At 68.0% G+C, this 25491-nt stretch overlaps 2 protein-coding genes across 7 annotated transcripts in view; one reads left to right on the forward strand and one right to left on the reverse strand.

Moving 5' to 3' along the window:
- On the reverse strand, positions 1-19553 carry THRA (thyroid hormone receptor alpha). Of its 3 annotated transcripts, none has more exons than XM_038162990.1 (10): positions 19479-19553; positions 8830-8875; positions 7645-7864; positions 6375-6436; positions 4642-4742; positions 4414-4561; positions 3877-4082; positions 2925-3071; positions 2579-2837; positions 1-1485 (listed from the first exon to the last, which is right to left on the reverse strand). In XM_038162990.1, exons 3-10 carry the CDS (start codon positions 7695-7697, stop codon positions 1235-1237), a joined length of 1227 nt encoding a protein of 408 aa, XP_038018918.1. In that variant the 5' UTR covers positions 7698-7864; positions 8830-8875; positions 19479-19553; the 3' UTR covers positions 1-1234. The 3 variants fall into 3 exon arrangements, with proteins under 3 accessions (XP_038018918.1, XP_038018916.1, XP_038018917.1); XM_038162988.1 differs by lacking the exon at positions 19479-19553 and adding an exon at positions 14178-14239; XM_038162989.1 differs by lacking the exon at positions 19479-19553 and adding an exon at positions 14178-14238 and having other exon boundaries at positions 8830-8878.
- The window catches only part of MED24 (mediator complex subunit 24), a 17867-nt gene continuing 11016 nt past the window's right edge, over positions 18641-25491 (forward strand). The window contains exons 1-6 of one of the 4 annotated variants that reach the window (XM_038162982.1): positions 18641-19069; positions 21305-21387; positions 21922-21960; positions 23297-23370; positions 24438-24661; positions 25147-25264. In XM_038162982.1, coding sequence (XP_038018910.1) covers positions 18940-19069; positions 21305-21387; positions 21922-21960; positions 23297-23370; positions 24438-24661; positions 25147-25264 — 668 coding nt within the window. In that variant the 5' untranslated portion in view covers positions 18641-18939. The remainder of the gene's footprint in view (positions 19070-21304; positions 21388-21921; positions 21961-23296; positions 23371-24437; positions 24662-25146; positions 25265-25491) is intronic. The other 3 variants (XM_038162983.1, XM_038162984.1, XM_038162986.1) reach the window with 3 other exon arrangements.

The following is a 25491-nucleotide window of genomic DNA, read 5'->3' on the forward strand; positions in this document are numbered from 1 at the left end:
TATATTAGCTTAGGTGGGCCCGGCCTGCCTTGCCGGCCCCCCCCCGGCCCGCACCCCCCCTCGGCCTCCGCCTGAGGTAAGAAAAAATTCACAAACCTAAATTTTGGGGGGGGGGATTAAAAAGGTGATAAAACCATTCCCGGGTGCCCCCTCGCAGCTGTGCCCCCCTCCCCAAACCTCACGTGGGATCCCCCCTGCCGGCCCCCGCCTCAGCCCGGCCCCCCCGGGAGCACTGGGGGGGCATTGGGGGGTGCAGCCCCCCCAAAGTGCTGCTGCCGGGGGGCCGGGGCAGTAGTGCAGTGGGGGGTCCCGGGGGGGGCACCCACCGCCCCCCCCCCAGCCGGCGCCTCCGGGGCCTTTGCAACTCCTGACGGACACGACAAAACCCACGAGGACAAGGGGAAAAACAACAACAAAAAAAAAAAGGACAACGGAAAGGTTGGGGGGGTTGGGGGGGGAGTGGCCCCCCCCAGTGTCCTGCAGCGCCCACCATCCGCGGCGCTTGGCACAAAAATCGTCTCCTCTCAGCCCAAAAAAGACAAGAGAACCCCCAAAACCCCAATTCTGGCCCCAAATCTGGGGATAAGAGGGGGACACAGGGGGGTCACCCCAGCCGGGGCAGACCCCAGTGCGCTGTGGGGGGGTCCACCAGCCCTGCACCCCGATGGGCTGGGGTCCCCCCTGCCACTGCTGTGCCCCCCCTGTGCCCCCGCCCTGCTGTGGGGGGGGTCCTGGCCCTCACCCCACTATGGGGGATGGGGGTCCCAGCCCCTGCCCTGCTATGGGGGAGGGTCCTGGCCCCCACCCCAGCCCCCCAAATTGCTGCCCGGCCAAAAGTGCATATGGCCACGGCCCCCCAGCCGGGGCAGCCTCTCCCTGTGCAGCCCAGAGCCCCCTCCTCTCCTCCCTGCTCTTCCTCCTCCTCCTCCTCCTCCTTCCAAAGTGCAGTTAGTTTAATATTTTAGCCTCTCAGGGAGGGAAATAAATGCTTAAAAAATAATAATCTACGAAGAGAAGGACAATAAAGGGAACGCTCGACCGTCGGGGCCCTTCCCTGTGCAAACAAACAAAATTCGTCAAGTCCTGGGGCGGGGGGGAGGGGGTGGCTGTTGGGGGGCACAGCAGGACCCCCACCCTGGGCGCAGCATCCCCTTGTCCTTACAGGGGGACGAGAAAGATTTGGGGGGCGGGCCAGAGCGGGGTTGTGGGGGGCACAGGGTGGGGGGTGTCAGCCCTACACCTCCTGGTCCTCGAAGACCTCGAGGAAGAGGGGGGGGAAGAGCTCGGTGGGACACTCCACCTTCATGTGCAGGAAGCGGCTGGCGTGGCAGGCGCCGATCATCCGCAGATCCGTCACCTTCATCAGCAGCTTGGGCCAGAAGTGGGGAATGTTGTGTTTGCGGTAGTTGATGTAGTGCTCAAAGGCCAGCAGGTAGGTCTCCTGGCACTTCTCGATCTTCTCCACGCAGATCAGCCCCGTCCGGTCTGCGGGGAGCAGGGAATCGTCAGGGCGTGGTGGAATCACACAATGGTTCGGGTGGGAAGGGATGTTAAAGCTCATCCAGCGCCACCTCTGCCACAGCAGGGACAGCAGGGACAGCAGGGAATCAATCGTCAGGGCATGGTGGAATCACACAATGTTTGGGTGGGAAGGGATGTTAAAGCTCATCCAGCGCCACCTCTGCCACGGCAGGGACACCTTCCACTGTCCCACGGTGCTCCAAGCCCCATCCAGCCTGGCCTTGGGCGCTTCCCTGTGCCAGGGCCTCGCCACCCTCACAGAGAGGAATTTTTTGCCAATATCCCATCACAATCTCTCCTTTTTAGTTTAAAGCTCTCCCTGCTGCCCTGGCACTCTCTGCCCGTGGAAGAGGCCCTCTCCCAGCCCAGCACTGCAGGGATTCTCCCTCCCACAGGGCTGAGTGTCCCACGCACCCCCCCGGCTGTTGGGGTGCCCACCCCACAGACCCACGTCAGCCTGGCAGGGGACCCCAGGGGACCCAGAGGCTCAGTGCTCCTGGGTACCAGGGACTGGGGTGCCCACCTCATGCTCCTGGGACCCATCCCAGCCTGGCACACCGGCCTGAAGCCCTGGGAATTGGGGTGCCCACCCCAGATCCACTCAAAATCCAGGGGGGCATGATTTCCCACCCAATGCACCCTGAAGATTTGGGGGGCTCTGGAATCAGGGGGCCCATCCAACACCCCCCAGGACACTGAGGACTCTGGGCACCGGGGTGGGTGCCCACCTAATGCACCCCCAAATGCTGGGGGCTCTGGCATTGGGGTGCCCACCCACCACACCCCCAGGACAGTGAGGACTTTGGGCATTGGGGTGCCCACCCAATGCACCTCCAAATGCTGGGAGCTGTGGGCAAAGGGGGAGCCAACACAAAAATCCCCATGGACACCCTCTGGGCATGGGGGTGCCCATCCAATTCCCCCCAAAGCTGCAGGGCATCTCTGGCATCAGGGTGCCCACCCAACCCCTCCCCAGGACAGCGAGAACTCTGAGCACTGGGGTGCCCACCCAACACACCCTCTGACTCCCTGGGCACCGGCGTCTATCACCCATTACCTGAGGACATGAGCAGCACAGCCTGGAGCAGGGCCACCTCGGTGTCATCCAGGTTGAAGGCAGAGAGGGACTTGCCCAGGTCGAAGATGGCATCGGAGACGACGCCGAGGCCGCCGTTCTTGAGCTGCTCGCGTTTGACGGCCATCTCCCCGCTCAGCGTCAGCGTCTCGCTCTCGGGGTCGTAGCGCACGGCCGCCCGCAGCGACATGATCTCCATGCAGCACCCCTTCAGCAGGATGATCTGGTCCTCACAAGGCAGCTGGGGGCAGTTTTGGGGGGGGTTTGGTGTGATTCAGACCCCGGGCTGACCACCCCAGACCTCCCACAGTCCCCCGCCCGCTGTTACCTCTGAAAACATGGGCAGTTTTTTGGCAAAGTCGACCACGCGGGTGATGGCCGGGGTGATGATTTTTGTAAACTCACTGAACGCCTCCAGGTCGACTTTGTCCCCGTCGGGCATGGAGGCCATGGGGGACTGGCCGATGTCCTCAGGCTGTGGGGGACATGGTGGTGTTGGGGAGGTGTCATGTCACCATGTGTCCCCTGGGATCACCATGGTGGCACTGAGGGCGTGGTGTGACCATGTCCCACCCTGGGACCCCCATGGTGGCACTGGGAGTGTGGGGTGACCTTGTCCCACCCTGGGACCCCCATGGTGGCACTGGGAGTGTGGGGTGACCCTGTCCCACCCTGGGACCCCCATGGTGGCACTGAGGGCGTCGTGTGACCCTGTCCCCCCCTGGGACCCCCATGGTGGCACTGGGGGCGTCGTGTGACCCTGTCCCCCCCTGGGACACCCATGGTGGCACTGGGGGTGTGGTGTGACCATGTCCCACCCTGGGACCCCCATGGTGGGCAGTGGTGTCGGGGTGCAGCGCGACCCTGTTCCCCTCCCTGGGACCCCCGGGGGGGCTGTGATGTGACCCTGCCCCCCCCTCTGGGGCCCCCGTGTCACCGGGAGCAGCTGTGGCAGGGCCGGTGCAGCAGCCAGGAGAGGGAGCTGCATGACAGGGACAGCGACATGGCCAGCGGCAGGGCCGGGGCCAGGGCCACCCGCGGGCACAGCTGTCCCCTTCGGTCACTGCTCACCCCTGAACCCTTTGGGGGTGACCAGCTCAAGGACACCGAGCGATGTCCCAACCCCCCTCGACTGCCCAAGGACACGGTGACATCCCAAACCCTGGCACTGCCACCTCGTGTGTGCCGAGCGTGCCGGCGCCCAGCAGATCCCAGCAGGGGCTGGGGGCAGCGTGGAGTCCGAGGTGGTGACAGAGTTCCCCCCCGCTGCGTCCCCTCACCAGGAATTTCCGCTTCTGCTTCCAGTGGCTGCCCTGGGCATTGGTGCTGCGGTGGGCTTCTGTCACGACATGGATCAGCTCCCACTCCTCGGCGCTGGGGTTGGGGCGGTGCTGCAGGGATTTGATCATCTCCTCCTTCCGCCGCCGCTCCCGGTTCTCCTCGATCAGCTTCCTCTTGGCTACCCGCTTGGAGTCATCCAGCACCACTGCCGGGACCCCCAGCATCAGCTGGGATCCCCCACCCGTGCGTCCCACAGCACCCCACCCCACAGTGACCCCCCAGCCTCCTCCCGTGGCTGCTCCAACACCCCAACTCACCCCACAGCACCAACTCACCTCCCCGAAGCCCCCCGCTACCATCTGGGACCCCCACAATCAGCTAGGACCCCCCCATTTATCCATCCCACCCTGCTGCTGCATCGCAGCACCTGAGAGCCCAGCCTGCTCCTGCAGCTGATCTGGGTACCCCAATGTGCCCCCCGGCGCAGGGACCCCAACCTGCCCCTCCAGGCGAGCCCCCCGTGCCCCCCAACTCACGGTCCATGGCCATGCCCACGGAGATGCACTTCTTGAAGCGGCAGAGCTGGCACTGGTTGCGGGTGATCTTGTCGATGACGCAGCACCCATCGTATTTGCAGGAGTAGGTGGGGTGCAAGTTCTTCTGGATGGTCCGACGGAAAAATCCCTGGGGAGGGCGCAGAGGGCGTCACAGTGAGCCCCCCTGAGCCCCCCTGAGCCCCCCCAAGCCCCCCAGCCCCAGCTCACCTTGCAGCCCTCGCAGGTGATGCAGCGGTAGTGGTAGCCGGTGGCCTTGTCCCCGCACACCACGCACTGTTCATCTTTGTCCAGGTAACTAGGGATGTACCCTGCGGGGACCCCCAAGTCAGGGACCCCCAGGGCACCCCGGGGCAGGGCCCCCCACAGCAGGGACTCCTGGGGTGCTCCATGGCAGGGATTCCCATGACAGAGATCCCCAGAGCACCCCATGACAAAATGTCAGTGACCCCCAGGGCACCCCAAATCAGTGGCCCCCAGAGTGCCCCAAGTCAGGGACCCCTGGAGCACCCTTTGCAGTGACCCTCCCACAGATTCCACATCAGGGACCCCCCAGAAACCCTTAATCAGGGACCCTCCGCACACCCCAAATCAGAGACCCCCCCAGAAACCCTGAGTCAGAGACTCTCTGCACACCCCAAATCAGAGACCCTTGGCACATGCAGCATCAGGGGGACCCCCCCACACCCCCCATGCCAGGGATGCCCACTACATCCTCCCCTCTCTGTGCCTCAGTTTCCCCTCTGTCTGCACCCAGCGCTGTCTGCCCCGCCCCTGCCCCCGCCCCGGCACGGGAAGGGTTAACGCTGGGGGTGCGTGTGGGGGGTGCCCGAGCCCCCCGCACCAATAAAGCCCCCATTATCCCATTATCGGCCGGGCACCGGCAGCAGGGGGGTCCCTGTCCCCCTGGCACACAAAGACACACTGTCCCTGCTCTTGTCCGGGGTCCCCCCGCCTGGCAGCCCGGCGACCAGAGCCCCCCCCCAGCCTCCCCACCACCAACAGCTCAGGGAAACTGAGGCACGGATCATCCGTGACACACGGGGTGGTCCCCAGCACCCTCCTGTCCCCCCCCAGGAGCCCACCTTTTTGTTTTGGGGGGCAGGACGCGGGAATCCCCGAGGGGTGGGGGACACGGGGAGGGGGCTGGATGCCCGGGTGCCCCCTGCAGACAGCACCCATAATTCGCGGGGTGTCCCCAGCACCCCCGCACCCACCCGGGACCCCACAAACCCCGGCGTGGGGACCCCTCGAGCCCGTTGTGGCGCTCTGCAGGCGCTGGATGTGGGGGTCCCCGGGTGTTCCCTGGCTCGGGGAGCGGGGCGGGAGCAGGGGCTGGGCGGGAGCCGCACGCCCGGGCTGCCCCCGGCCCTCCCCCGGCAGCTCCCGCCGGCGCCGGCCGCTCCCCGCCGGGGAATGGGGCAGGGCGGGGGGCAGCGCCCGCGGGGCCCCCCTTATCGCCCACCCCAGGGCGCTGCCGCCCCGATAGCACCGCCCCGAGCCGCGGGGACCCGGGGGCTGAGAGCCCGGGGGACCCCCAGGGATGTGGGGTGCGGGGGGGGGGGGGGACTTTGGGGTGCACGGGACACATGGGGACCTCGGGCTGCCCACCAGGGACATGGGGTGGCCCCGCGACCCTGGCAACGACATGGGAGCTCCTGGGGTGCCCACAGGGGACAAGGGGTGTCCGTGGGACTCCGGGGATCCCAGTCGAGACTTGGGGTGTCCGTGGGACACCGGGGCGTGCAGACACCAGGATCTTGGGGTGCCCATGGGGGACGAGGGGCGTCCACAGACTTTGGGGGATCCGGGTGACACATGGGGTGTCCAGGGAACCCTGGCAAGGATTCGGGGCCCCGAGGGTGGCACATGAGGTGCCTGGGTGACCCGGGGGTGCCCAGCAGGGCCATGGGGTGCCCGGGGGGGTTCAGCCGTCCCCGTACCTGACATGCTGCTCTTCACCAAACATTGGCTGCTCTTTCTTTTGCGCTTCCCATCCAGCCACCTGCGGGAGCAGGGGGTGGGGGTGACAGGCTGTGACGGTGCCCACCCCCCCAAACTTCCAACAGCACCCCAAAATCCCCCTCGGACCCCCTTCCCTGCTGGGAAGCGGGCAGCCCTCGCCCGGGGGTCCCAACGCGGCGATGTCACAGGGGGGATCCGGCCCTGGGGTGCGGCTTGGGGGGTACAGAGGACCCTGGGGACCCCCGCATGGGGACCCCCCTCCGGGACACGGCACCGCCCCGGGGGGGGTGGGGAGGGGAAGGAGGGGAAGGGAAAGGGTGGCGGGTGGGGGAGGGGAAGGGAAAGGGTGGGGGGGTGGGGGAGGGGCGGGGGAAGGGTGGGGGAGGGGCGGGTGGGGGAGGGGCTCATTCACAGTCAAAGACAAAATGTCCTTTTGGCTGAGCGGGGAAGTGACGTCATCGGGGGCTCAGCCAATGGCGGGCGGCGGGGGGTCCGCGCGCGCCCGTCCCCGCGGGGGGGGGGGGGGGGGGGGGGGCGACCAGGGGACCCCGCACCCCCCCGGGGGGGCTCCAGCCCAAGGTGACCCCGGGCCGCCACCCCCACCGGGGACCGAAATAGCCCCGGGAGGGGAGGGGGGGGAGAGGGGCCCCCGCGGGGAGAGGCACGAGTGGGGGGGACACCATGGGGGGGGCACGAGTGGGGACACCGGGACACCTGGGCAAGGACACACCTGGGTGCAGGGGGACATCCAGGACATGGGCACATGTGGGGATGACACCCAGAACGGGAGGGCACGCAGGGATGGTTGGGGACATGTGGGGTACAGGGGGGCTGGGGGGACACCTGGGGTGCACGGGACGTGGGGACACCCACGGGACATGCGTGGGGACACATGGGGGGCGATGGGGACACAAGGGACACCCAGGACACACGGGGCACGGACACATACACAGCCACACAGGGACACACGGACACATAAATGACCGTGCAGGGGGACACACCGAGCACGAGGACACAAGGGACACACCGGGCATGACAATACAAGGGACAGAGCGGACACAGGGACACAGCAGGCACGACAGTAAAGGGACACAGTGGACGCAGGGGGGCAGCAGGTATGGGGACACTTGGGGACACACATGGGTTCGGACACAGACGGAACAGCCAGGCGCAGGGACGCGCAGGGACACGCCAAGCGCGGCGCCACACGTGTCCCCCGCGTGTCCCCGCGCTGGCGTGGGGGCTCACCGGGTGTCCTCTGGCTCCGACAGCGGGTCCAGGGTGCTGGGCTTCTGTTCCATTCACCGCAATTCCATCAAGGAGCGCTCAGCACCGACCGGGGGGGCTCCGGCGCCACGCGGGGGCCACGGCGGGGTGGCCACGGCGGGGCGGCCACGGCGGGGGGCTACGCCGCGCACCCCATGGTGCCCCTCAGTGCTCAGCACCGCGCAGCATCCCGGGCCGGACCCTGCGGGACACCGGAGTCAGCCCGGACCCGCGGGAGGCAGGGAGGGACCAGCCCCGGGGGACGTAGAGGGGACCCCCAAGGAGGGGTGTGATGTATGGGGTACCCCCAGGAGCTGTGGCTGTTGGGGGTGGGTGTGAGTGTGCAAGGACGTGCGGGGTGTGTAAGGGCGCCCAGGGATGGGCAAGGGCACGAGGGACGCGCAGGGTGGGTGTGACAGCGGCGGGGCTGGGCCAGAGGGCAGAGCGGGGTGAGAGCGAGCACGGGAGGGTGAAATGCACGGGTGGGGGAAATGCACGGGTGTGCAAGGCTGCGAGGGTGCTGAGTGAGGGAAAGAGCGCGCAGGGTTGCGGAAGAGCGTGCAGAGACGTAGGAGAACGTGCACAGGCGTGCGAATGTGTGCACGGGTGTGCCACGCCGTGGGAGAGCGTGCACAGGCGTGCAGGGCACGTGTCAGTGTGTGCAGGAACGTGTGCAGGTGTGGGAGAGTGTGCACAGGCGTGTGCAAGGCTCTGTGAGTGTGTGCAAGAACGTGTGCAGGTGTGGGAGAGCGTGCACAGGCGTGTGCAAGGCTCTGTGAGCGTGCACTGGTGTGTGCAAGGCTCTGTGAGCGTGCACAGGTGCGGGTGGGTGTGCAGAATCACACCCAGGGGTGCCAGGCTGGGTGAGAACGTGCCCAGGGCTGTGAGTGTGCAGCAAAGCACGAGCACACACAGGGAGCGCCCCCATCTTTGGGGCAGGGCTGGGGGGGACCCCCCAAGAGGAGAGCGTTGGGGAGGGGGCGCAGAGAGCAGCCCCTCCCCACCCAGGGAAGCCCCTCGGATGCTGAGCCCGGGAGCCGGGCTGAGCCCTGACGTGTTCGTTGCACAGCTGAACCCCCCCAAATCTGGGGCTGGGGGTGACTCTTGCTGAGGGGGGCGGCCTGTGGGGTAGGGAGGGGGTGATTTATGGGGTAGGCGGCGACTTACGGGATGGGGGGCGCCGGAGGTCCGGGCGATCCCTCCTCTGCGGGCTCTGCTGTGGCAAAGACACGATGTGGGGGAGGTCAGGGCACGGGCAGCACCGGGGGACGCCCCCCGACCCCGTCCCCCCATGACGGGGACCCTGAAGCACGACGGCAGCAGCACCCCCGGCTCTTGGTGCCCACCCCGTTCCACATCCCACGGGTACCCAGCACCCACGATGGGGGGGGCCCTGCTCACAAGCCCCCCCGTGACCCCCCGGTGACCCTCCCGGCGCGGAGGGGTGTGAGGGGCGCGGGGGGCCCTCGGCCCGCGCCGGGGGGGGCGCGGGGGGGCCGCGGCGGGCGCGGTGCCCAGCCCCGGGCTCCTCCGCTCCGCGCGGGGACAGCAGAAAGTAGGTCACGTTTGTCTTGGCCGCCACAGAAATTCCTCCGGCGGATTTAAAACGCGGCGGACGGGGCTGGGGGCCCCCCCCCGACACCCCCACGCTACGGGGCGCCCCCGCCGGCCCCCCCTTGCTGCACCCCCCCCTCCAGATGAGGACACCCCGACCAGCGAAGGATGGGGGGGTGAGGGATGCTGCACCCATGGGTGCGCAGAGCACCCCACGCCGCACGGGGGGTTCGCTTGTGGAGTTCCCCAGAATGAGGAGGGGGCGCCGCCTGCACCGGCGTCTTCAGGGAAACTGAGGCACCGCACCGTATCCCACCGGCCCGGGGTACACTCCCCGCCTCGGGGGGCTCATGGGGCCTGGGCGCCCCTCGCCGTAGCCTCAGGCCGGGTTTGGGGCCGGCGGTACCTATAGAGCCGGGGGCTGCAGCAAATGTTTGTTCCATATGGGAACGGCGCGCGGAGAACTTCCAAGTATAGGCACTGGCAGGGATCCAGAGCTGCGCGGCCCCCGCCGGGCACCGGCCCCCCCGCCGCCCCCCGCCCCTCTCCCCCGGGACCCCGGGCGCCGGCAGAGCCCCGACACGCTCGGTGCATGTGCGGGGCTCGGGGTGCATCGAGGTGGAACCACTGCGGGGTGGAACACGGGCTGTCCCCAAAGGCAGCGTGCGCTGGGTGGGCTTGGCCACCCCGCCTCAGTTTCCCCGCTGAGGTGGCCTGGTGGGTCAGACGAGAGAGGTTTAGGGCTAAAGCCGGGGGGGCGGCGGCGTTTTAGGTCGGGGTTCGCCACCCCAGCGAGACCCCAGCAGCCCCCTGACACCCTCGGCATCACCGGCACCCTGGGATCACCCGGCGCAGCCTGCGGTGCCGCTCCAGGAACCGTCACTCGAGGAATCCCGGGCGCGCTGGGGCGGCCCAGACAGACAGACAGACACGGGAGGCGGCTCTTCTCGTCCTCCTCCTCTTCCTCCTCCTCCTCCAGCGGGACACGTGTGATGAGCGCAGTCAGGTCTCAGCCCACCCTGCGCCGCCGGCACCCAAACCTGCGCGTCCCACCTGCAGCACCAGGTGCTGGGTGGGTGCTGGGTGGGAGCGGGGTGGCAGCCGGCGGGAGCCCCCCCGGCGCCCCCCCAGCCCAGCCCCACGCCCAGGGGAGCGTTTCTGCTGAGTCGGGTGGTTGCAGGCGGCTGAAAACAACCCGGGGGCAAAGTCCGGGGCTGGGCCGACGGCGGGAGCCACCTCGCCGCAGCGGGGGCACCCAGCACCCCGCTCCCCACAGACCCCACCCCCGGGGACCCCCGGAAAGGGGACCCCCGACAATGGGACGCCCCTCCACAAAGGCACCGACCGCCTCCGCGCAGCCGGACGCGGGTGCCGGATACCGGGGCCGCCCCACGGGGCCACTGCCGTGTCCCTGCCCCCCAGCACAGATGGGCTCCGGGGGTCCCAGCACCCCCCCAGGCCAGCTGCCAGCCGGGTCAGGGAGGTGAGGGCCTAAGCGCTTTAGCCACGGTGCCAATTAGCGTGATTAGCAAGGGCTGGGGGCAGGGCAGACCCGCGGCCGCCGGCCAGGGATCCCCGGCCATGCGGGCACCGGGGCAGCGTCACCGCGGGCACTGCGGCATCACGGTGGGCACCGGGGCAGTGTCACGGTGGGCACCGGGGCAGCGTCACCACGGGCGCTGGGGTGGTACAGATCTGCCTGACAAGCCCTGGCTGCACCGGCTGGCACGACCGTGCCGTGGGAGCGTGGCCAGGCACAGGGCACCTGCCGTGCCACGGCTGGCGGCACCCGGCACGCGCCGATGCCCGCGTGTGAGGCTGTGCCAAGTGCCACACGCGTGTCTGCGTCTGGTGCCGTGCGCTCATCACGCACCTGTGACGGTGTGACAGTGCCCGGCACACCATGCCCGGTGCCACGCGGTGTTGTGGGCACGTGTGGCAGTGGGGACAGCGTGCTGTGCTGTGCCCTGCCGTGCCGGGAGGCTGCAGGAATCCCAGGCATGCACAGCAGCTGGGCAACGCGAGCAAGGGGGATGCCACGGGCCTGACATCAGGGCAGCCCACCCAGTGCCACGGTGCCCCCTCCCCACACACGTGGGGTCTGGGCTGTGCTGCGGCACAGGACGGCTGAGCCTGGGTTTGTGTCCTCCCTGGGGCTCACGGCTCATTGAAGCCACCACTCGTAGGACAGCTGGTGGCTGCAGGGCTGGTGACCTGTCCCGACACTGACCGAGCACCCGACATTGTGGCCTTGAGCCTCTGACAGGTCCTGCGTCCAACGGGTCCTGTGTCCGACGGGTCCTGCATCACCACAGCGGGGACCTGCACCATGAGCCACCCCCAGCCCCGCAGCTCCCACAAAGCCCCCAGGATTCCCAGGAACACGACATCCAACCAAGGCCACGCCGGCCGCTCCTTCCTGCCGTGTGTGAGCATTCAGCTGTGCCTCCTTTTCCCCATCCCACCTCAGCTCCCCTTCCCACCGGAGCTGCCTGGCAGAGAAAGAGCCACACTCCCATATCCCCAGCACCGCGTCCCCTGTGCCAGCACACAGGATGTGGCTCATCCTAATGTCACTGCTCGTCCAGGCCACAAAGGTCACCCAACAGGGACCCCTGAGCGCCTGGTGTGCGCTGAGTGTGCCCAGCCTCAGCTCTTTGGGGTGGCTGCGGGCCCCGAGCCCCGCGGGGTGCCCCTGGCCCCGGGAGGTGTGCCGGGACGCCGGGAGCTATTCTCAGCCCTTGGCACGGCATGGGACGTTTCTAAATCGGGGGCTCTGGTTCACGTGCACGAGGACAGGGACGGGGGGGGGGAGCTCCTGGGTCCCCTCCCTGCAGGGCCCTGCTTGAAGCGGGGAGGTGGCCGCCACGAGGGCACCCACGAGGGGACACAGGGACGGGCACCGGGACACGGCACCGAGACCGCCCGTGGGAGCCCGTCCCCCCTGAGAAGGGGACGCAAGGGACAGTCCTCGCTGTGTTCCTGCAGTCACCCGACCCCGTCCGAGGGTCTGCAGCGCGGGGGACATCCTGAAGGGCACCGCCCCTGGGGGTGCGACCCCGCTGCACCCCCCGCCCGCATCCAGCCTGAGCGGGGCCCTGGGAGCGCAGCCCGAACCCGCCTTCGCCCACACCGCGCCCCCCCCTTCTCCTCCTCCTCCTCCTCTTCCCCCCCAGTCCGGAGGGGGACCCGGGCGTCCGGCCCCGCCCCCACGCACCGGCGGCTGCGCGGGGTCCGGCGGGGCCGGGGGTCCGCGGGATGGGACCCCCGGGGCGGCCCCGCCGCTGCCTCGGTCACCGCTGACCCGGGAACGCGCCCGCGGGGCGACGAGCGGAGCCGGGGGGGGACGGGGGGGGGGGGGTCTCGCTTCCTGCAGCCGCCGCCCGTCAGGAGGGGTCCGGGGGTGCGCCCGCAGCCCCCCCGTCGCCGCTCCGCAGGGTGCGGGACACCGGGCGCGTACGGCCCGCGCTCCCCGCTCCGGGAACCCGTCCGCGGGGCGACCGCGAAGGTCACGGCGGCGGGAGGGTAAGGGGTGCCAGGGAGAACCCCCACGCGAGGATCCCGCTCCGCCGGCCCGCGGGGCCCGCACCGTTGCGGGGGGCACACGCGGCAGCACGGCACCGCCGTGGGGAGGGGGGGACGCGCCGCGTCCCCACCCTGCGCCAAGACCCCCGGGCAGGGGAGCCCCCCCAAACCGGTTCCACCGGGGTTTGCCCGCGCCCCACGGCGGCCCCAGCCCCCCTAGCGATCCAGCGGAGCCGCGGGGGTCCCCGGTGCCGTCGGGGGTCAGGCGGGGTGAGGCGCAGCCCGGCCTCCCCGGTGCGGCTCCGGTGTCGGTGCCGGTGTGGCAGCCCCGGGCGGGGGGGGTCACGGCTGAAGGTCGCGGTCCCGGGGTGACCTTGGCCGTGGCGGCCGCCCGCCCCTGCCTCAGTTTCCCCGCATCGCACAGTGGGGACGCGCCAGAGTCCGGTTGGGACCGCATCCCTAACCCCGGCGGCGACACCGGACCGGGGGCAGGATCCGCCCCCCCGGGGATGGGGTGGGGGACATCCCGCGGGACCGCGGGGCGCCGTGCAGAGGGGAGCCCCCGCCACGCCCCGCGCCCCGCTCAGGGCGAAGCCCGTGGTGCGGGGCTCGAGGCCCCCCCCCGCCCCGCCGCACCGGGGACGCCCCCCCCGCTGCCCCCGCCCTAACCGGGAGCGGCCGAACCGCCCCCCCCCCCCGCCCCCCCCGCGCTCAGCTCTCGGCGCAAAAAAATAATTAAAAAAATATTTTAAAATTTTAAAAATAAAAAAATCGCAGCATTCCTGCCGCCCTGCCGGGTGGGTGCGGGGGGAACGGACACAGGGGCCCCTAAAACCCTCACGGGACACCCCACGGCGCCGTCACGGCCCGGCCGTCCACGGTTTCCCCCCCCCCGCCGCGACAGGGCCACGGCCTGCCCACGGCCCGGCCCCGCGACCTGCCCACGGCGCGGCCCCGCGCCCATCACCGCAGAGCCACGCCGCGGCCCGGACCCCGCCACGCCGCCACGCCCACGGCCACGGGGGGCCGCGGGGCCGGGGGGCCACGGCCGGGGGGGGGTCTGCCCCCGTGGCGCGGCGTGGCGGGCGGGGGGCAGCGCCGTGCCCCGCATGCAGCAGCGGCGGGTGCGGTGGGGGTGTGGGGGCGCGGTGCCCCCCCCCCGCCCCCCACGGGGGAACGCGGCCCCCCCGCCCCACGCCAAACGCCCGGATTTTCCAAGGGAAAAAAAAAAAATCTTTCCCCGTGTTTTTTCCTCGCGGTTCGCGGCCCCCGAGCCCTCCGCGGGTCCCGAGCCTCCCGAGCCGATCGCCGCCCACCCCCCCATTCCACGCACCGATCTGCGCCCCTGCTCAGCCGGGGGGGCCCGGGGGGGGCGGCGGTAAACAACCGGCGGGTGGCGGGGCCGCTCGGGCCGGCGGGGGCCGCTCGGGCCGTACCTGAGGTCGACGGCGGCGGGCGCGGAGCGGCGGTGCGGGGCGCGGAGCGGGGCTCGGAGCGGCGGTGCGGGGCGCGGAGCGGAGCGGGGCGCAGCGGCGGCGGCGGCGGCGGACGAACGGCGCTGGCTCCTCCCTCCCCCGGCCCCGCCGCCCGCCCGCTCCGCTCCGCCGCGGCCGCAGCCCCCTCCGCCGGCCGCAGCCGCTCCCTGCACCCGCCGCGCCCGGCCCCGCGTGGGGACCCACGGGGGAGCGGCGGGCTCCGGGCGCAGCGTGGGAGGGTGACCCCGGGATGGGGAGCGCGGGACGCGGGGATCACGGGGTGGGGACGGTGGCGGTGGCAGGGTGCGTGATGGGAGCTTCGGCGGTGCCCACGGGGATGTGGCGACGGCGACAACGGGGACGGGGGGTGGTGAGCGCAGGGTGGGGGCCTGCGTGCAGGGGGGGGCTGGGGGAAGTGCCCACGGGGGGTGGGGATGGCACCCACAGGGAGCTGGGGACCGTGCCCGAAGGGTCCCCCGGGTGGTGGCGGTGGTGGGGTGAAGCTGGCGGCCACAGGAGTTTGGGACGGTGCTCACGGGGATGTCGTGACAGTGACAACGGGGACGGGGGGTGGCGACCACAGCGTGGGGGGCTGTACCGAAGAGGGACCGGAGACGATGCCCAGGGAGGCCCAGGGGGACGCCCGTGGCAGGGTGGGGATGGTGCCCACTGGGAGCAGCCTCCACGGGGATGCTGTGACAGTGACAACCTGGTGTCCACGAGGGCAGGGCACGGCACCCGCGCGGAGCTGGGGACGGCGCCCACGGCGATGCTGTGAGAGTGACGGTGGGGACTGGAGAGGGGGCCCACAGGATTTGGGGACAGCACCCAGGAAGGGCTGGGACGGTGCCCTCGCTGGGCGGCGGTGGGGTGGAGATGATGCTCATGGAGATCTGGGACGGTCCCCACGGGGTTTGGCGACAGTGCCCACGAAGCAGGGGGCAGCTCCACATCCAGGGGTGCCCAGCCCGACCCGGGGAGGGGCACACACCAGACAAGGGGTCCCCAATCAGATCCACACCGCCCCGGGCAGGATCCGGCCCCGCAGGACACCGCACGTCGGGGGGCCCTGCCCCTGCGCCCCCCGGGGGATGTGTGGGACCGGGGAGGACGGGGGTCGTACCCCGCTGTGGGGCCGGAGCTGCTGTGGGGCCGGGGATGGCGGCGTGCACCGGGAGCCCGGGGGGATCAGTGGCGAGGGCGCTGAGGGTCGCCCCCCGGAGCCCCCCGACCCGCCCGTGCCACCCCACCCCCTTCCCAGCAGCCCCTGCTCCCAGCCCCCCCTTTTCCTCCCCGGACTACACGTCCCGTCATGCCCGGGCTTAAAGCGGCTCTGCCGCCCCCCTCACCCCCGCCCGGAGCCCCGCAGCTCAGCCCTGGGACCCCCGGGGGGCTCAGCCTGGCCGCCCCCCACCCCCCAGCCCCGTGGGGACCCCCCTCCCTGGAGATCACAGGCGGTGCGGTGGCACCAGGGGGTGAGGGGGATGGGAGTCTTCCGGGCGTGAAGGCTTCTAGGAGAGGAGGGTCCCCAAGGGATGAGGGTTTCCTTGGGAGGGGTGTGCCCGGGGGATGGTTTCCCATACTCGGGGAGCGCAGGCAACACCCAGGGGACGGGGGGGGGGGGGGGGGGGGGGGGGGGTGTCCCCAGCGGCTCTCAGGGCACAGCGCTGCTCAGAATGGGGACAACAAGGGGACAGTGCTACCCTGGGAACCGGGATCTCCAGGGGATGGTGGTCCCCAGGTGATGAGAGTCCCCAGGGGATGGATGAGAGTGACACCTGGGGCTGCTGGTGGGTGTCCCCACAGACCCCGCGGACCCCCGGGCCTCCTGCTGCTGCCGCTGGTCCCCACAGCCCTGTGTCCCCATAGCCCCCGTGGATCCCCTGGTCCCTGGGTCACCCTGGGGCCCTCCTCCGCCTGCCTGGCGGTCCCAGCGTGGCGGGGCAGCAGCAGCGTGACGGCCCCCCCGTCCCTCCCCGCCTGTTCCGTACACTTTATCCTCGGCAAACACGGCACGGCCACGGCCCCCCGCCGCCGTCTGCCCGCGATAAGGCTGCGGCCGAGCTTGCCTGCCCCCAGCCCGTGGGGCTCGGCCATCTCGACACCACGTCATGTCCCCAGATCCCCCGGCCAGAGGCTGCCTGGCAGCCCCCATCCCAGTGGGGAAACTGAGGCAGGGCTGGAGTTTGCCTGTGGCCCCTCTGGAGCATATGGACAGGCACCTCTTGCACTCATCACCAGCTCCCTGTCCCCCGTGAGGCGCCCCCAGTGCCACCAGAGGTTTCCCTGCACTTCCCCAGCAGGGTGGGGACCCTGTGCCCTGTGGCAGACCCTGCTCTGGGGGGATTTGTGATTGAGAGGGGCTGTGCTGCCGAAACACGCTCAATAAAATTCATCCCGCTGCGCTGCGGCAGAGACACTAAATACAGCCCCAAGCCAGCAGGGCTGCCCCCCAGGACCCCCGGGAAGGGGATGACACCCAGCACCTCCATCCCCAGCACACGGGGCAGCACCCACCACCAGCTGGGGGGTCTGGATGGCCCCAGGGGGTGCCCCCCTAGCCCGCATCAGATCCTTCACACCCCACCGAACACCAGGCAGCAGCCGTGTGCCCCCCAGCAGGATGTGCCATCAGAGCTCCCAGCCATCCCAGCGACCCCGTGGGAAGGGGAAGCCCCCCACGCTGGCCCCCGCTCGCCCCTCGCCTGCCCCCGGCGCTGGGAACGGCCCCGGCCCCTTCCGGCTCCCCCCCCACCCCCCCCCCGGCCCCGGGCCGGAGGCAGCTGTGCCGGGGCGCCCTGCCAAGGCACCGAAGCCTCGACGCCTTCCCCCCACCCGGCCGCCCCCGCGGCGCCCCGGGGAGCTGCGACCCCCCGAGCACACCCTGCCACCCCGCCAGCGCCACCACCCCCTGCCTGCCCCCTGACTTTGGGGGTGCTGTGCCAAGGGGGGGGGGGGTCCAGCCGGTCGCCCTCCTGCCTGGGGACCCCCGTGGTGTCTGCTCCCCGGCCAGCTGTGGGAAGTTGCCCCCCCTGCACAGGAAATCCCTCCTCATGGATAGGGCTGCCCCCGGCGGGGCCCCCCCGCTGCCGGGGTGTCCCCCCCCGCTGCCGGGGCCCCTCGCCGGCTGGGCAGCCGCTTGCCCGCCTAATCCCGGCCCCGGCACGGGGGGATTTGCTGCGCCCCGGCCCCATGAATGATTAACCGGGGAATTAAGGGGCCGCGAAGCCCCCCCCCCCCCTCCCCGAACAGTGGGGGCTGTGGGTGACTGAGCTCCCACCCCAGCCCCCCCAGTGGGGGCCTTCACCCTGCTCCTGAGCCTTGGGGGCTCCCCTGGGGTTCTCCCCTGGGGAGTTCTGGGGGTGCAGAGAGTGTTGGGGGTGCTGCGGGTTTGTGGGGGGGGGGCTGGGAGTGTTCTGGGGGTGCTGAGGCCTGGGGGTGTTGGGGTTGCAGGGGGTTCTGGGGCTACTGGGGGCATTCTGGGGGAGGGGTTGATGTGCTGGGAGTACTGGGGGGGGGGCTGGCAGTTCTGGGGGGCTGCCCCCCGGCCCTGCTCCCCATCCTCCCGTTGCCATGGCAACGGCTGGCACCATCCCTGGGGATATTTTTAGCTGCTGGTACTGCAGGGAGGGGGTGGGGGGCAGCCCAGGCCCATGGCTGTGCCACGTGTGTGCACACACGTGTCTGCAGCGCGCGGCCGTGCACACCCGCGTGTGCCCGGCCTTGAGCCGGTACCTGTGTGTGCACACCCGCCCGGGGGTGGTGGTGTCTGCTCGCGTGTGCAGGAACACGCACACGCACGCACTGCTGCGCATCCACACGTGCGAGCACGCCTGCCTGTGTGCGTGCCCGCCTTTGCACACCTGCACACGCACACAGAGATGTGCTGGGAGAGCCGTGTCGCCAGCCCAGAGCCTCTGCACACCCACCCCTCTGCACCGTGCTTGCATACCCCTTGTTTTTACACTCACCCCGTTCGTACACCCCCTGTTCTTGCACTCACCCTGTTTTTGCACAACTCCTCGTTCTCACATATACACCATATTTGCACTCTCCCCCCGTGTTTGCCCGCCCCACCTTCCCACACCCCTGCTATTTGCACACCCGCCCCTGTTTTCACACGCCCGTGTTTGCAACCCCCCATTCTCGCCGCGCGTTTGCACACACACCCCGTTTGCACGCTCACCCTCGACGTTTGCATAGTCAAGCCCTATTTCCACACTCAGCCCCACGTTCCAACGCACACACCCATCCCGCGTTAGCCCGCTCTCCCCCGTTTGCTCCCCCACGCGGTGTTTGCACTCTCACCCCGCTGTTTGCACACTCGCCCCCGTTCCCACCCCCCCTTTGCACACTCACCCCCGCCCGGCCTAGCCCCCAGAACTACCACTCCCATCACCCCCCGCGCCCGCCGCGCCGCGCCGCCCAATCAGCGCGCGGCTTGTTGGCAGGTGCCGCAATGGCGGTGCCCAGGCGCTGAGGGCGGCGCCGGGCCGCGGTGAGGGGCGGCGGGACCCGGCGGGACCCTCGGGCACCGAACCTCGGCGGCTCCGGGGGGCTCCGGGCCGTCTCCGAGCTCCTCCAGGCCCGGGGAGCGGGCAGACCCTCAGCTGCGGCCCTCTGAAGCCGCAGGGCCGCTTCTCCGCGCTCGCCGGCCCGCTCTGCCCCCCCCCCAGTGGGGCTCCGACCCCCTCGCCTTGAGCTGTCCGTCCGCAGGGTGACCATGAAGGTGGTGAACCTGAAGCAGGCCATCCTGCAGGCCTGGAAGGAGCGCTGGAGCGACTACCAGTGGGCCATAAACATGAAGCGGTTCTTCCCCCGCGGAGCCACCTGGGACATCCTCAACTTGGCAGGTCGGGGGGAGGCGGGGGGTTCCCCCTCCTTACTGGGCGCACTGGGCTGTTTTGGGGGTCCCCACGCGTGTATTTGGGTGTTCCCTCAAGGGGTGCTATGGGGGTCCTTGTTGCATTTTGGACTCTTCCCCCCCCTTTCCCATGCTGCTTTTCACGCCAAAATTCCCATTCCCAGCCATGTCAGCCCATTCCCAACTGTTCCCCCCACCCCTTTCCCACCCCGCTGGCTCCATTTTGGGGTCATTCCCTCATTTTTCCCCATGGGAGGGTTCAGGGCTCAGCACAGTGTAGCTTTTGGGACAAGAGAAGCAGCTTCGAGTTGAGCCAGGAGAGAATTAAGTTGGAAATTAGGAGAAATTTCTTCATGGAAAGAGTGGTTAGGTGTTGAAACAGAATGTGGTGGAGTTACCGTGTGGCTCCAGGGGATTTGGGTTATGGTGAGATGCTCTTGGAGGTCTTTCCAGCCTTGAAGATTCCCTGATTTCCTGATTCTTGCACTGCACAGGAGCCAGGTGCTGCTCCCAAGGCTGCTTCCCAGCCCAATTCAAGGGCATTTCACAGAAATCCTGCCAAAGGCTAGGACTGGTTTAAAGATTTGCCAGGCTCTCCTGCTAATTATAGAAACTTGGTGCTGGGATTTTCCCTGTGCAGCAAGTCCCGGGGTAAATAAACAGAGCTGCTGCTCCAGGGGGTTTGAAGGAGCCAGCCCCACACAGGCAGCAGCTCTCACTCCTCTGAGCGCGGGGATCTTTCCCCTGTGCATGCTTTTCCCTTCTCTCTGTCCTCCCGTTGGATTTTGTGTCGGCGTCTGTTTTTTGTCACCCCCTGTCCCCAGTGCTGAGCTGCCCCTGCTGGGTTTGTCATCTCCGAGGCGTGGCTGGAGGGGCCAAATGGAGCTGTGGCCGTGGGGAGGTGGCTTTGCTCGGGATGGGTTTGCTGGGGGTGGGGGTGGTTGGCTCGAGGGCCAGTCCTGCTGCTGCCCAGCTGTCCCTGGGGCTCCCAGGTGTCTGTTCCCACCCTGGTGGCACCGGCTCCTGCTCCTCTGGCAGCGAGGCCTGTGGGGCGCTTGGCTTGGCCTCATCTGTGTATCCCCAAAAACAGACACAGAGAGGATAATTCCCTATTATTTCTGCAGGAATGGGTTTCTCCTGGCCCACGTTTAGCCAGGCCTCAGTGGCTTCTTTGGGGCAGCTCCTCTGCCAGCAGGGGAAGGAGCTGTGTCCCCTTTTCCTCTTGGGAGCCACACGGGCAGGACGCTGGCCCTCTGAGCTTTGTGTGCACACAGGGAGAGCCCATTCCCGAGGTCCTGATGGCTGGAACAGCAGCTCCCTTCCTCAGCACAGCCCCCAGAGCCGTCCTTTCCCAAGCTCGTGCCTTTCAGCTTGGAAGCACAAAGGAGGGAAAGCTGGCACGAGCTGCCAGGCTCACGGCAGGGCCTGGCAGATCGCTGCTGACACGTCTGCAGCGGGGAGCAGCATGTGCCTGGCTCGTGGTGACACTCTGGGATGGGCTGGGGAGGGGACGGCTGCCACCAGCCTTCTGTCCTCATCCCAGAAGCTCTTGGCCCAGGATTCAGCCTTGGAGTGACACCCAGGGAGTCTCCTGCTCCCGCGCTCGGGATCCGGCGGTGGCTCCTCCTCCTCGGCTTTGGGGTGACAGCTTCCCACCCGGCTGCTGCTCCCCCTTTTGCATCTGGGTGCTCTGACCTACTTGCAGCCTGCTCTGCAGCCCGGGGCCTGCTCGGGGAGGTGCTTCCTGCACTCTGCCATGGTTCAAATGGGCAATTAAAGGCTTGGCTGAGCAGATGGGACGGGCAGAGCCCCTCGGGCCACCGAGGGCCAGACGGGCAGGGCTGCGCCCAGTGCAGGGGACTGGTGGCCCCAAGCTCAGCCCCAGGTGCCCGGGTAAAAGACACTCAGTGGAGGCTGCAGGAGCCTCCTGGCAAGAAGTGGGAGGGAGGAGAAGGTGGAGAGCAGCAGCAGCAGCAGTTTTGGGGCCGGAGCGCCCGGGGAGAGCTGTGTTAGCAGGAGGCTGCGAGCTCTGCCTGAATTATTCACTGGCTTGTGCCCGTCAGGGATTAGAAAGTTGTGGGATTCAGTGAATTTAAGAGAAAAGTGGTTTGGAGTCTCTGTGGTTGGTCCAGTTGGACTTTGCCAGCTTCCCTGTGGGATGAGGGGAGCACAGAGTGTGTCTGTGTGTCCCCATGTGCTGACCTGGGACCCTCTTTCCTTGCAGAGGCTCTCCTGGAGCAGGCCATGATCGGGCCGTCCCCAAACCCACTCATCTTGTCCTACCTGAAATACGCCATCAGCTCCCAGGTAAGGACCTGCTGGTGCTGCTGGGGGTCACCTTGCAGCCTCAGTGAGGCTGGGCAAAGCAGCTGGGGTGTTGGTGGTGGGCAGGCACCCCAAACCCCCATGTGAGCCTCTCCTGGGCTGGGCAGACACCCCAAACCCCCATGTGAGCCTCTCCTGGGCTGGGCAGACACCCCAAACCCCCATGTGAGCCTCTCTGGGGCCAGGGCAGGCAGTGGAGGGCTCAGCGTGTGCCCTGGGCAGGGATGTTTCCATAAATAGCCTCTGCCATCGCCCAGGGTGGGAATTCTGCCCCCCAGGAGGCTCTGCACTCGCTGTGAGTGCCACGCTTCCGTATCCTGGCATTTAATATCGCCTAAAGTTTGTGTGAAACACATCAGCGATCACCTAAAAATGTCTGTTTGGATTTGTGCCGGGTCAGCGGCGCGGCCCCGGCCCCGTCTGCGGTGACAGGCAGCGGGGCCGTGCCCTGACCTTGCCGTTCCTCAGCAACGAGCCCCCGTGACACCGCGCTTGTTTTGGCTTTCTCTGTCCTAGATGGTGTCTTATTCCACGGTGCTGATGGCCATCAGCAAGGTAAGGCTCTGACAGGTGCTCTCGGAGGTTTCACTCTTTACCCACAAGCCCACAAATCCCTTTCCCTCCCCACAACTCCCAGCAAATATAGGTCAAGTGGAAAGCGACATCCTGGGCTGAGTCAGCAGCGGGCAGCCGGCACAGATCGGTGCCTGAGCCTTTCCCTGTCCCCCCAGGGATGGGCTGCCGTGGGTCCCAGGGGGTTTTGGGGGTGTCAGTGCCTTGTCCCTCTGCCCTGGGGGGGCCTGGCAGGCTCCTGGCCTTTGTGTAACCCCATCCCAACCTCCGGAAACCACATCCCGCTGCGGCCGGCGGTGCTGGCGGCGCTCCGGGGATCGGAGCTGGCCGTGGAGGAGCTGCCAGGGCCTGGGCCATGTGGCTGCAGCCACACACCACGCTGGGGTGCTCTGTGTCCCTGTGCTGCTTCCGTGGGGACACTGAGCACCCTCCATGGCTGCCTCTGTTTGGTGTTGGGACGCTCCTCACAGGCTATGACAGACCCCCCCACTCTCCTCCTTGTCAGGGTCGCCTCAGGGTGACCAGAGGAGGAATGATTTCAGGGAGAATGATTTCTCTTCCCCACCTCGTTGTTGTGATGGGGATGGGAGGAGAAATTGGCTGGCAGTCAGCGTTGAAAATTTTGGGGGACTGCAGGCTGAGCTCGGAGTTGTGCCGTGAAGCTCTGGCGAGGTGGGGACCCCTCCAGCGATCCCAGCATCGATCCGGGGGGGAGGGCGTGCTCCATGGGGAGGGTAGAGCAGAGCCCAGCCCGGCTCTGCTCCGAAGGGCTCGGGCTCGGTGCTGTTAGCCGGTCGCTGCCCGTTCGGAGGGGCGGGCACAGCGCTGACCTTGACAGCCGAGCCTTCCTCCTTCAGCGCAGCGTGTGCCCAGCGCGGAGCTGCGGGCAAGCTCCGGCCCGGCGGGGCTCCCCATCTGCTCCGGGAGGAGGCGGGGGAGCCGCGCTTCTGCTGCCCCCAGCCCCGCGGCCGGCCGGGCTGTCGGCGCTGCCAGCCCCCACCGAGCCGGGGGTGGGCAGGGGGCTGGCGTCCGGCCACCACCGCCGCGCCAGGGCAGCGCAGCCCCGGCCTGAGGCTGCGGAGAAAACCCAGCCCCGGCCCTGCTGCCGCGGCCCCAGCGCCTCTCGGCACCCCGGGAGGGCACGACCTGGCCGACAGACAGCCCTGACCTACTTCTCATTCAAGTGGCTTCTGGGCAGCTGCCAGGGGGAGTGTCCTGTGGCCGCAGCGCCTGGCCCGGCCCTGGAGGAAGGGCTTGAGCTTGTGTGGAGCTGCGGAGCAGTCCCCATCTGAAGCCTCTCTGTGTTCCCCTGCTCTAGTTCGATGACTTCTCCCGGGACTTGTGCGTCCAGTCGCTCTTGGAGATCATGGACATGTTCTGTGACCGCCTCAGGTACCGTGTGGTGTTCCAGCGCTGCCATCTCTGCCCTGGTTGTGCCATGGGCAGAACCAGGAGCCAGCGGAGCCTGGGAGTCCTGTCTGATCCCAGAATACTCACGCTGGCAGAGGAAGGCAGGTTCCCCCTCCAGCTCTGTGTCTGTTACCAAGTTGTTGCCTCACGAGTGCCTGCACAGGGACAGCAGAGGGACTCTGAGCCCCACCAGCTTTGTGGAAAGCTGCCTGAAACCCCTCTATTCTGGGATAAACCTCACTGTGGTTTTCCTGCCCAGTTCAGCTAGATAGGGTGGGTGTGAGACCCATGGTCTGAGGGTCTCTATTTCCTTTCCCTCTGCACCTTCCCAGGCCCCAGCTGTGTGTCCCACTCTGCTCCTGCCTGTGCTGCCCCAGGCACTGCCTTGTTTTTTTCCTTTATGCTCTTCCGCTGGTGTTGCAGGACCCAGGGGAGTCCAGACAATTCAGGCCACAAAAACTTTTTTAGAAAGCTCAGAAATCTTCCTGTTAACCCCTGACAGCCTCTTCTGGGAGGCAGGAGCGTGTGTCAGGGACAGTGGGAGGAGAAGGAGGATGAGGAAGGCTCTTCAATGAGATGAAATGAAGCAGCAGCAATGAATATGCATCAGTGGCAGATGTTGACAAGGAGCTGTCGCTGGCCAACTGCAGAGCTGACCCTTAATCCTCTCCTGCCTGCTCTGATCCTCTGCTTAATTTGATCAAAACTTCTGGCCCCGATGGTTTGTGCATCAGGAGGGGAAAGCGTTCACCTCTCGCAGTGCGCTGATCAATGCTCAGCCTCCCTTAGTGAGATAATTTGATTAAAAGCTTGGACAGTTTCCCTGTAGTGGAGAGGCCAGCCAGGAGGCTGCGTGGTTGGGGGGGTTGGGGGTGTCTCCTTCCCCCTGGCACAGCGGGAATGCTGGTGGGCTGAGCAGGTTGGGATCTGCAGCAGAGGAGTGGGGCTGGGAGCACGGGACCTGCTTTTGGGTTCCCCAGCCTCCCCAGTGTCCGTGCCTCAGTTTCCACACACACGGTGAGCACATTCCCACTTGTCTCCTGTGCCAGCTGCCACGGCAAGGCCGAGGAGTGCATCAGCCTGTGCCGGGCGCTGCTGAGTGCCCTCACCTGGCTCCTGCGCTGCGCCACCTTCTACGCCGAGAAGGTGAAGGAGCCTCTGGAGCAGGCGGCGGCGGAGAACCAGCTGAAGATGTGCCTGGAGAGGCTGGAGAAGGTGCTCAGCAGCACCAAGAACCGTGCCCTGATCCACATTGCCAAGCTGGAGGAGACGTGTACGTCCCTGCCCCGCGCGCTGGCCCCGGAGAGATATCATTGCCACCTCTCCCTTCCCCCTGCCCGGCTCCTGCCGCATTGTCCCTGCGGCTCCAAGCCTATCCATCTTCCAGCCCTGTTGCTGTAACCATCTCCTCCCTGGCTCTGTGCCACTCTCTGCCCCCTCCCTTGCTTGCTGCCTTTGGAAGAGGAGCAGAATTAATGTGAAGGCTGCGGGAGCCGTTCCTGGGTGCGTGGAGAGCGCCGTGCTCCGACAGCCTGGCACAGCCCCACGCCTTCATCTGTGTCTGGCCAGGAGGCTGTGCCAGGCTGGGCTTGGGGTGGGACCTGCTGGGAGTGCACAGACCCCTGGGTTGGGCTTGCATCACCAGTGGGGACTCCCAGCCTCTTCAGCCTGTCTGGCTGCTGTAGGCCTTGGAGCTGGCCTGCCTGGTTTCCCCATGTGCCACTGTCCCCTCACTGAATCCCTGCCTTCCCTCCCCAGCCTCCTGGAGCACCGTGGAGCAGTCCCTCATCAAGCTGGGAGAGAACCTGAACAACCTTGGCAGCTCCCCGCTGCGGAGCCAGGCTGATGACTGTGTGTCCCTCGTCAAGAGGTGCCGGTGTGCTGCTGCCCCATGGGCTCAGGGGGTGAAATGGGTCTGAGCTTCACCCTGAGTCCCCCACACTCCTGCTCTGAGGCTCCTGCCTCCCTGCACGCTGGCTGCCTGCTTCCCTGTCCCTTCCCAGCTCAGATCCCTGCTCCAGCAGGGGCTGCCCAGAGGAGAGAGGACAGAGCTAGTAGTGATTTGTTACAGAGGAGTCTTACCCAGGGGTTGCTCCTCTGGTG

Source organism: Motacilla alba, chromosome 27 (assembly GCF_015832195.1).
Source record: "Motacilla alba alba isolate MOTALB_02 chromosome 27, Motacilla_alba_V1.0_pri, whole genome shotgun sequence".
Lineage (NCBI taxonomy): Eukaryota > Metazoa > Chordata > Aves > Passeriformes > Motacillidae > Motacilla > Motacilla alba.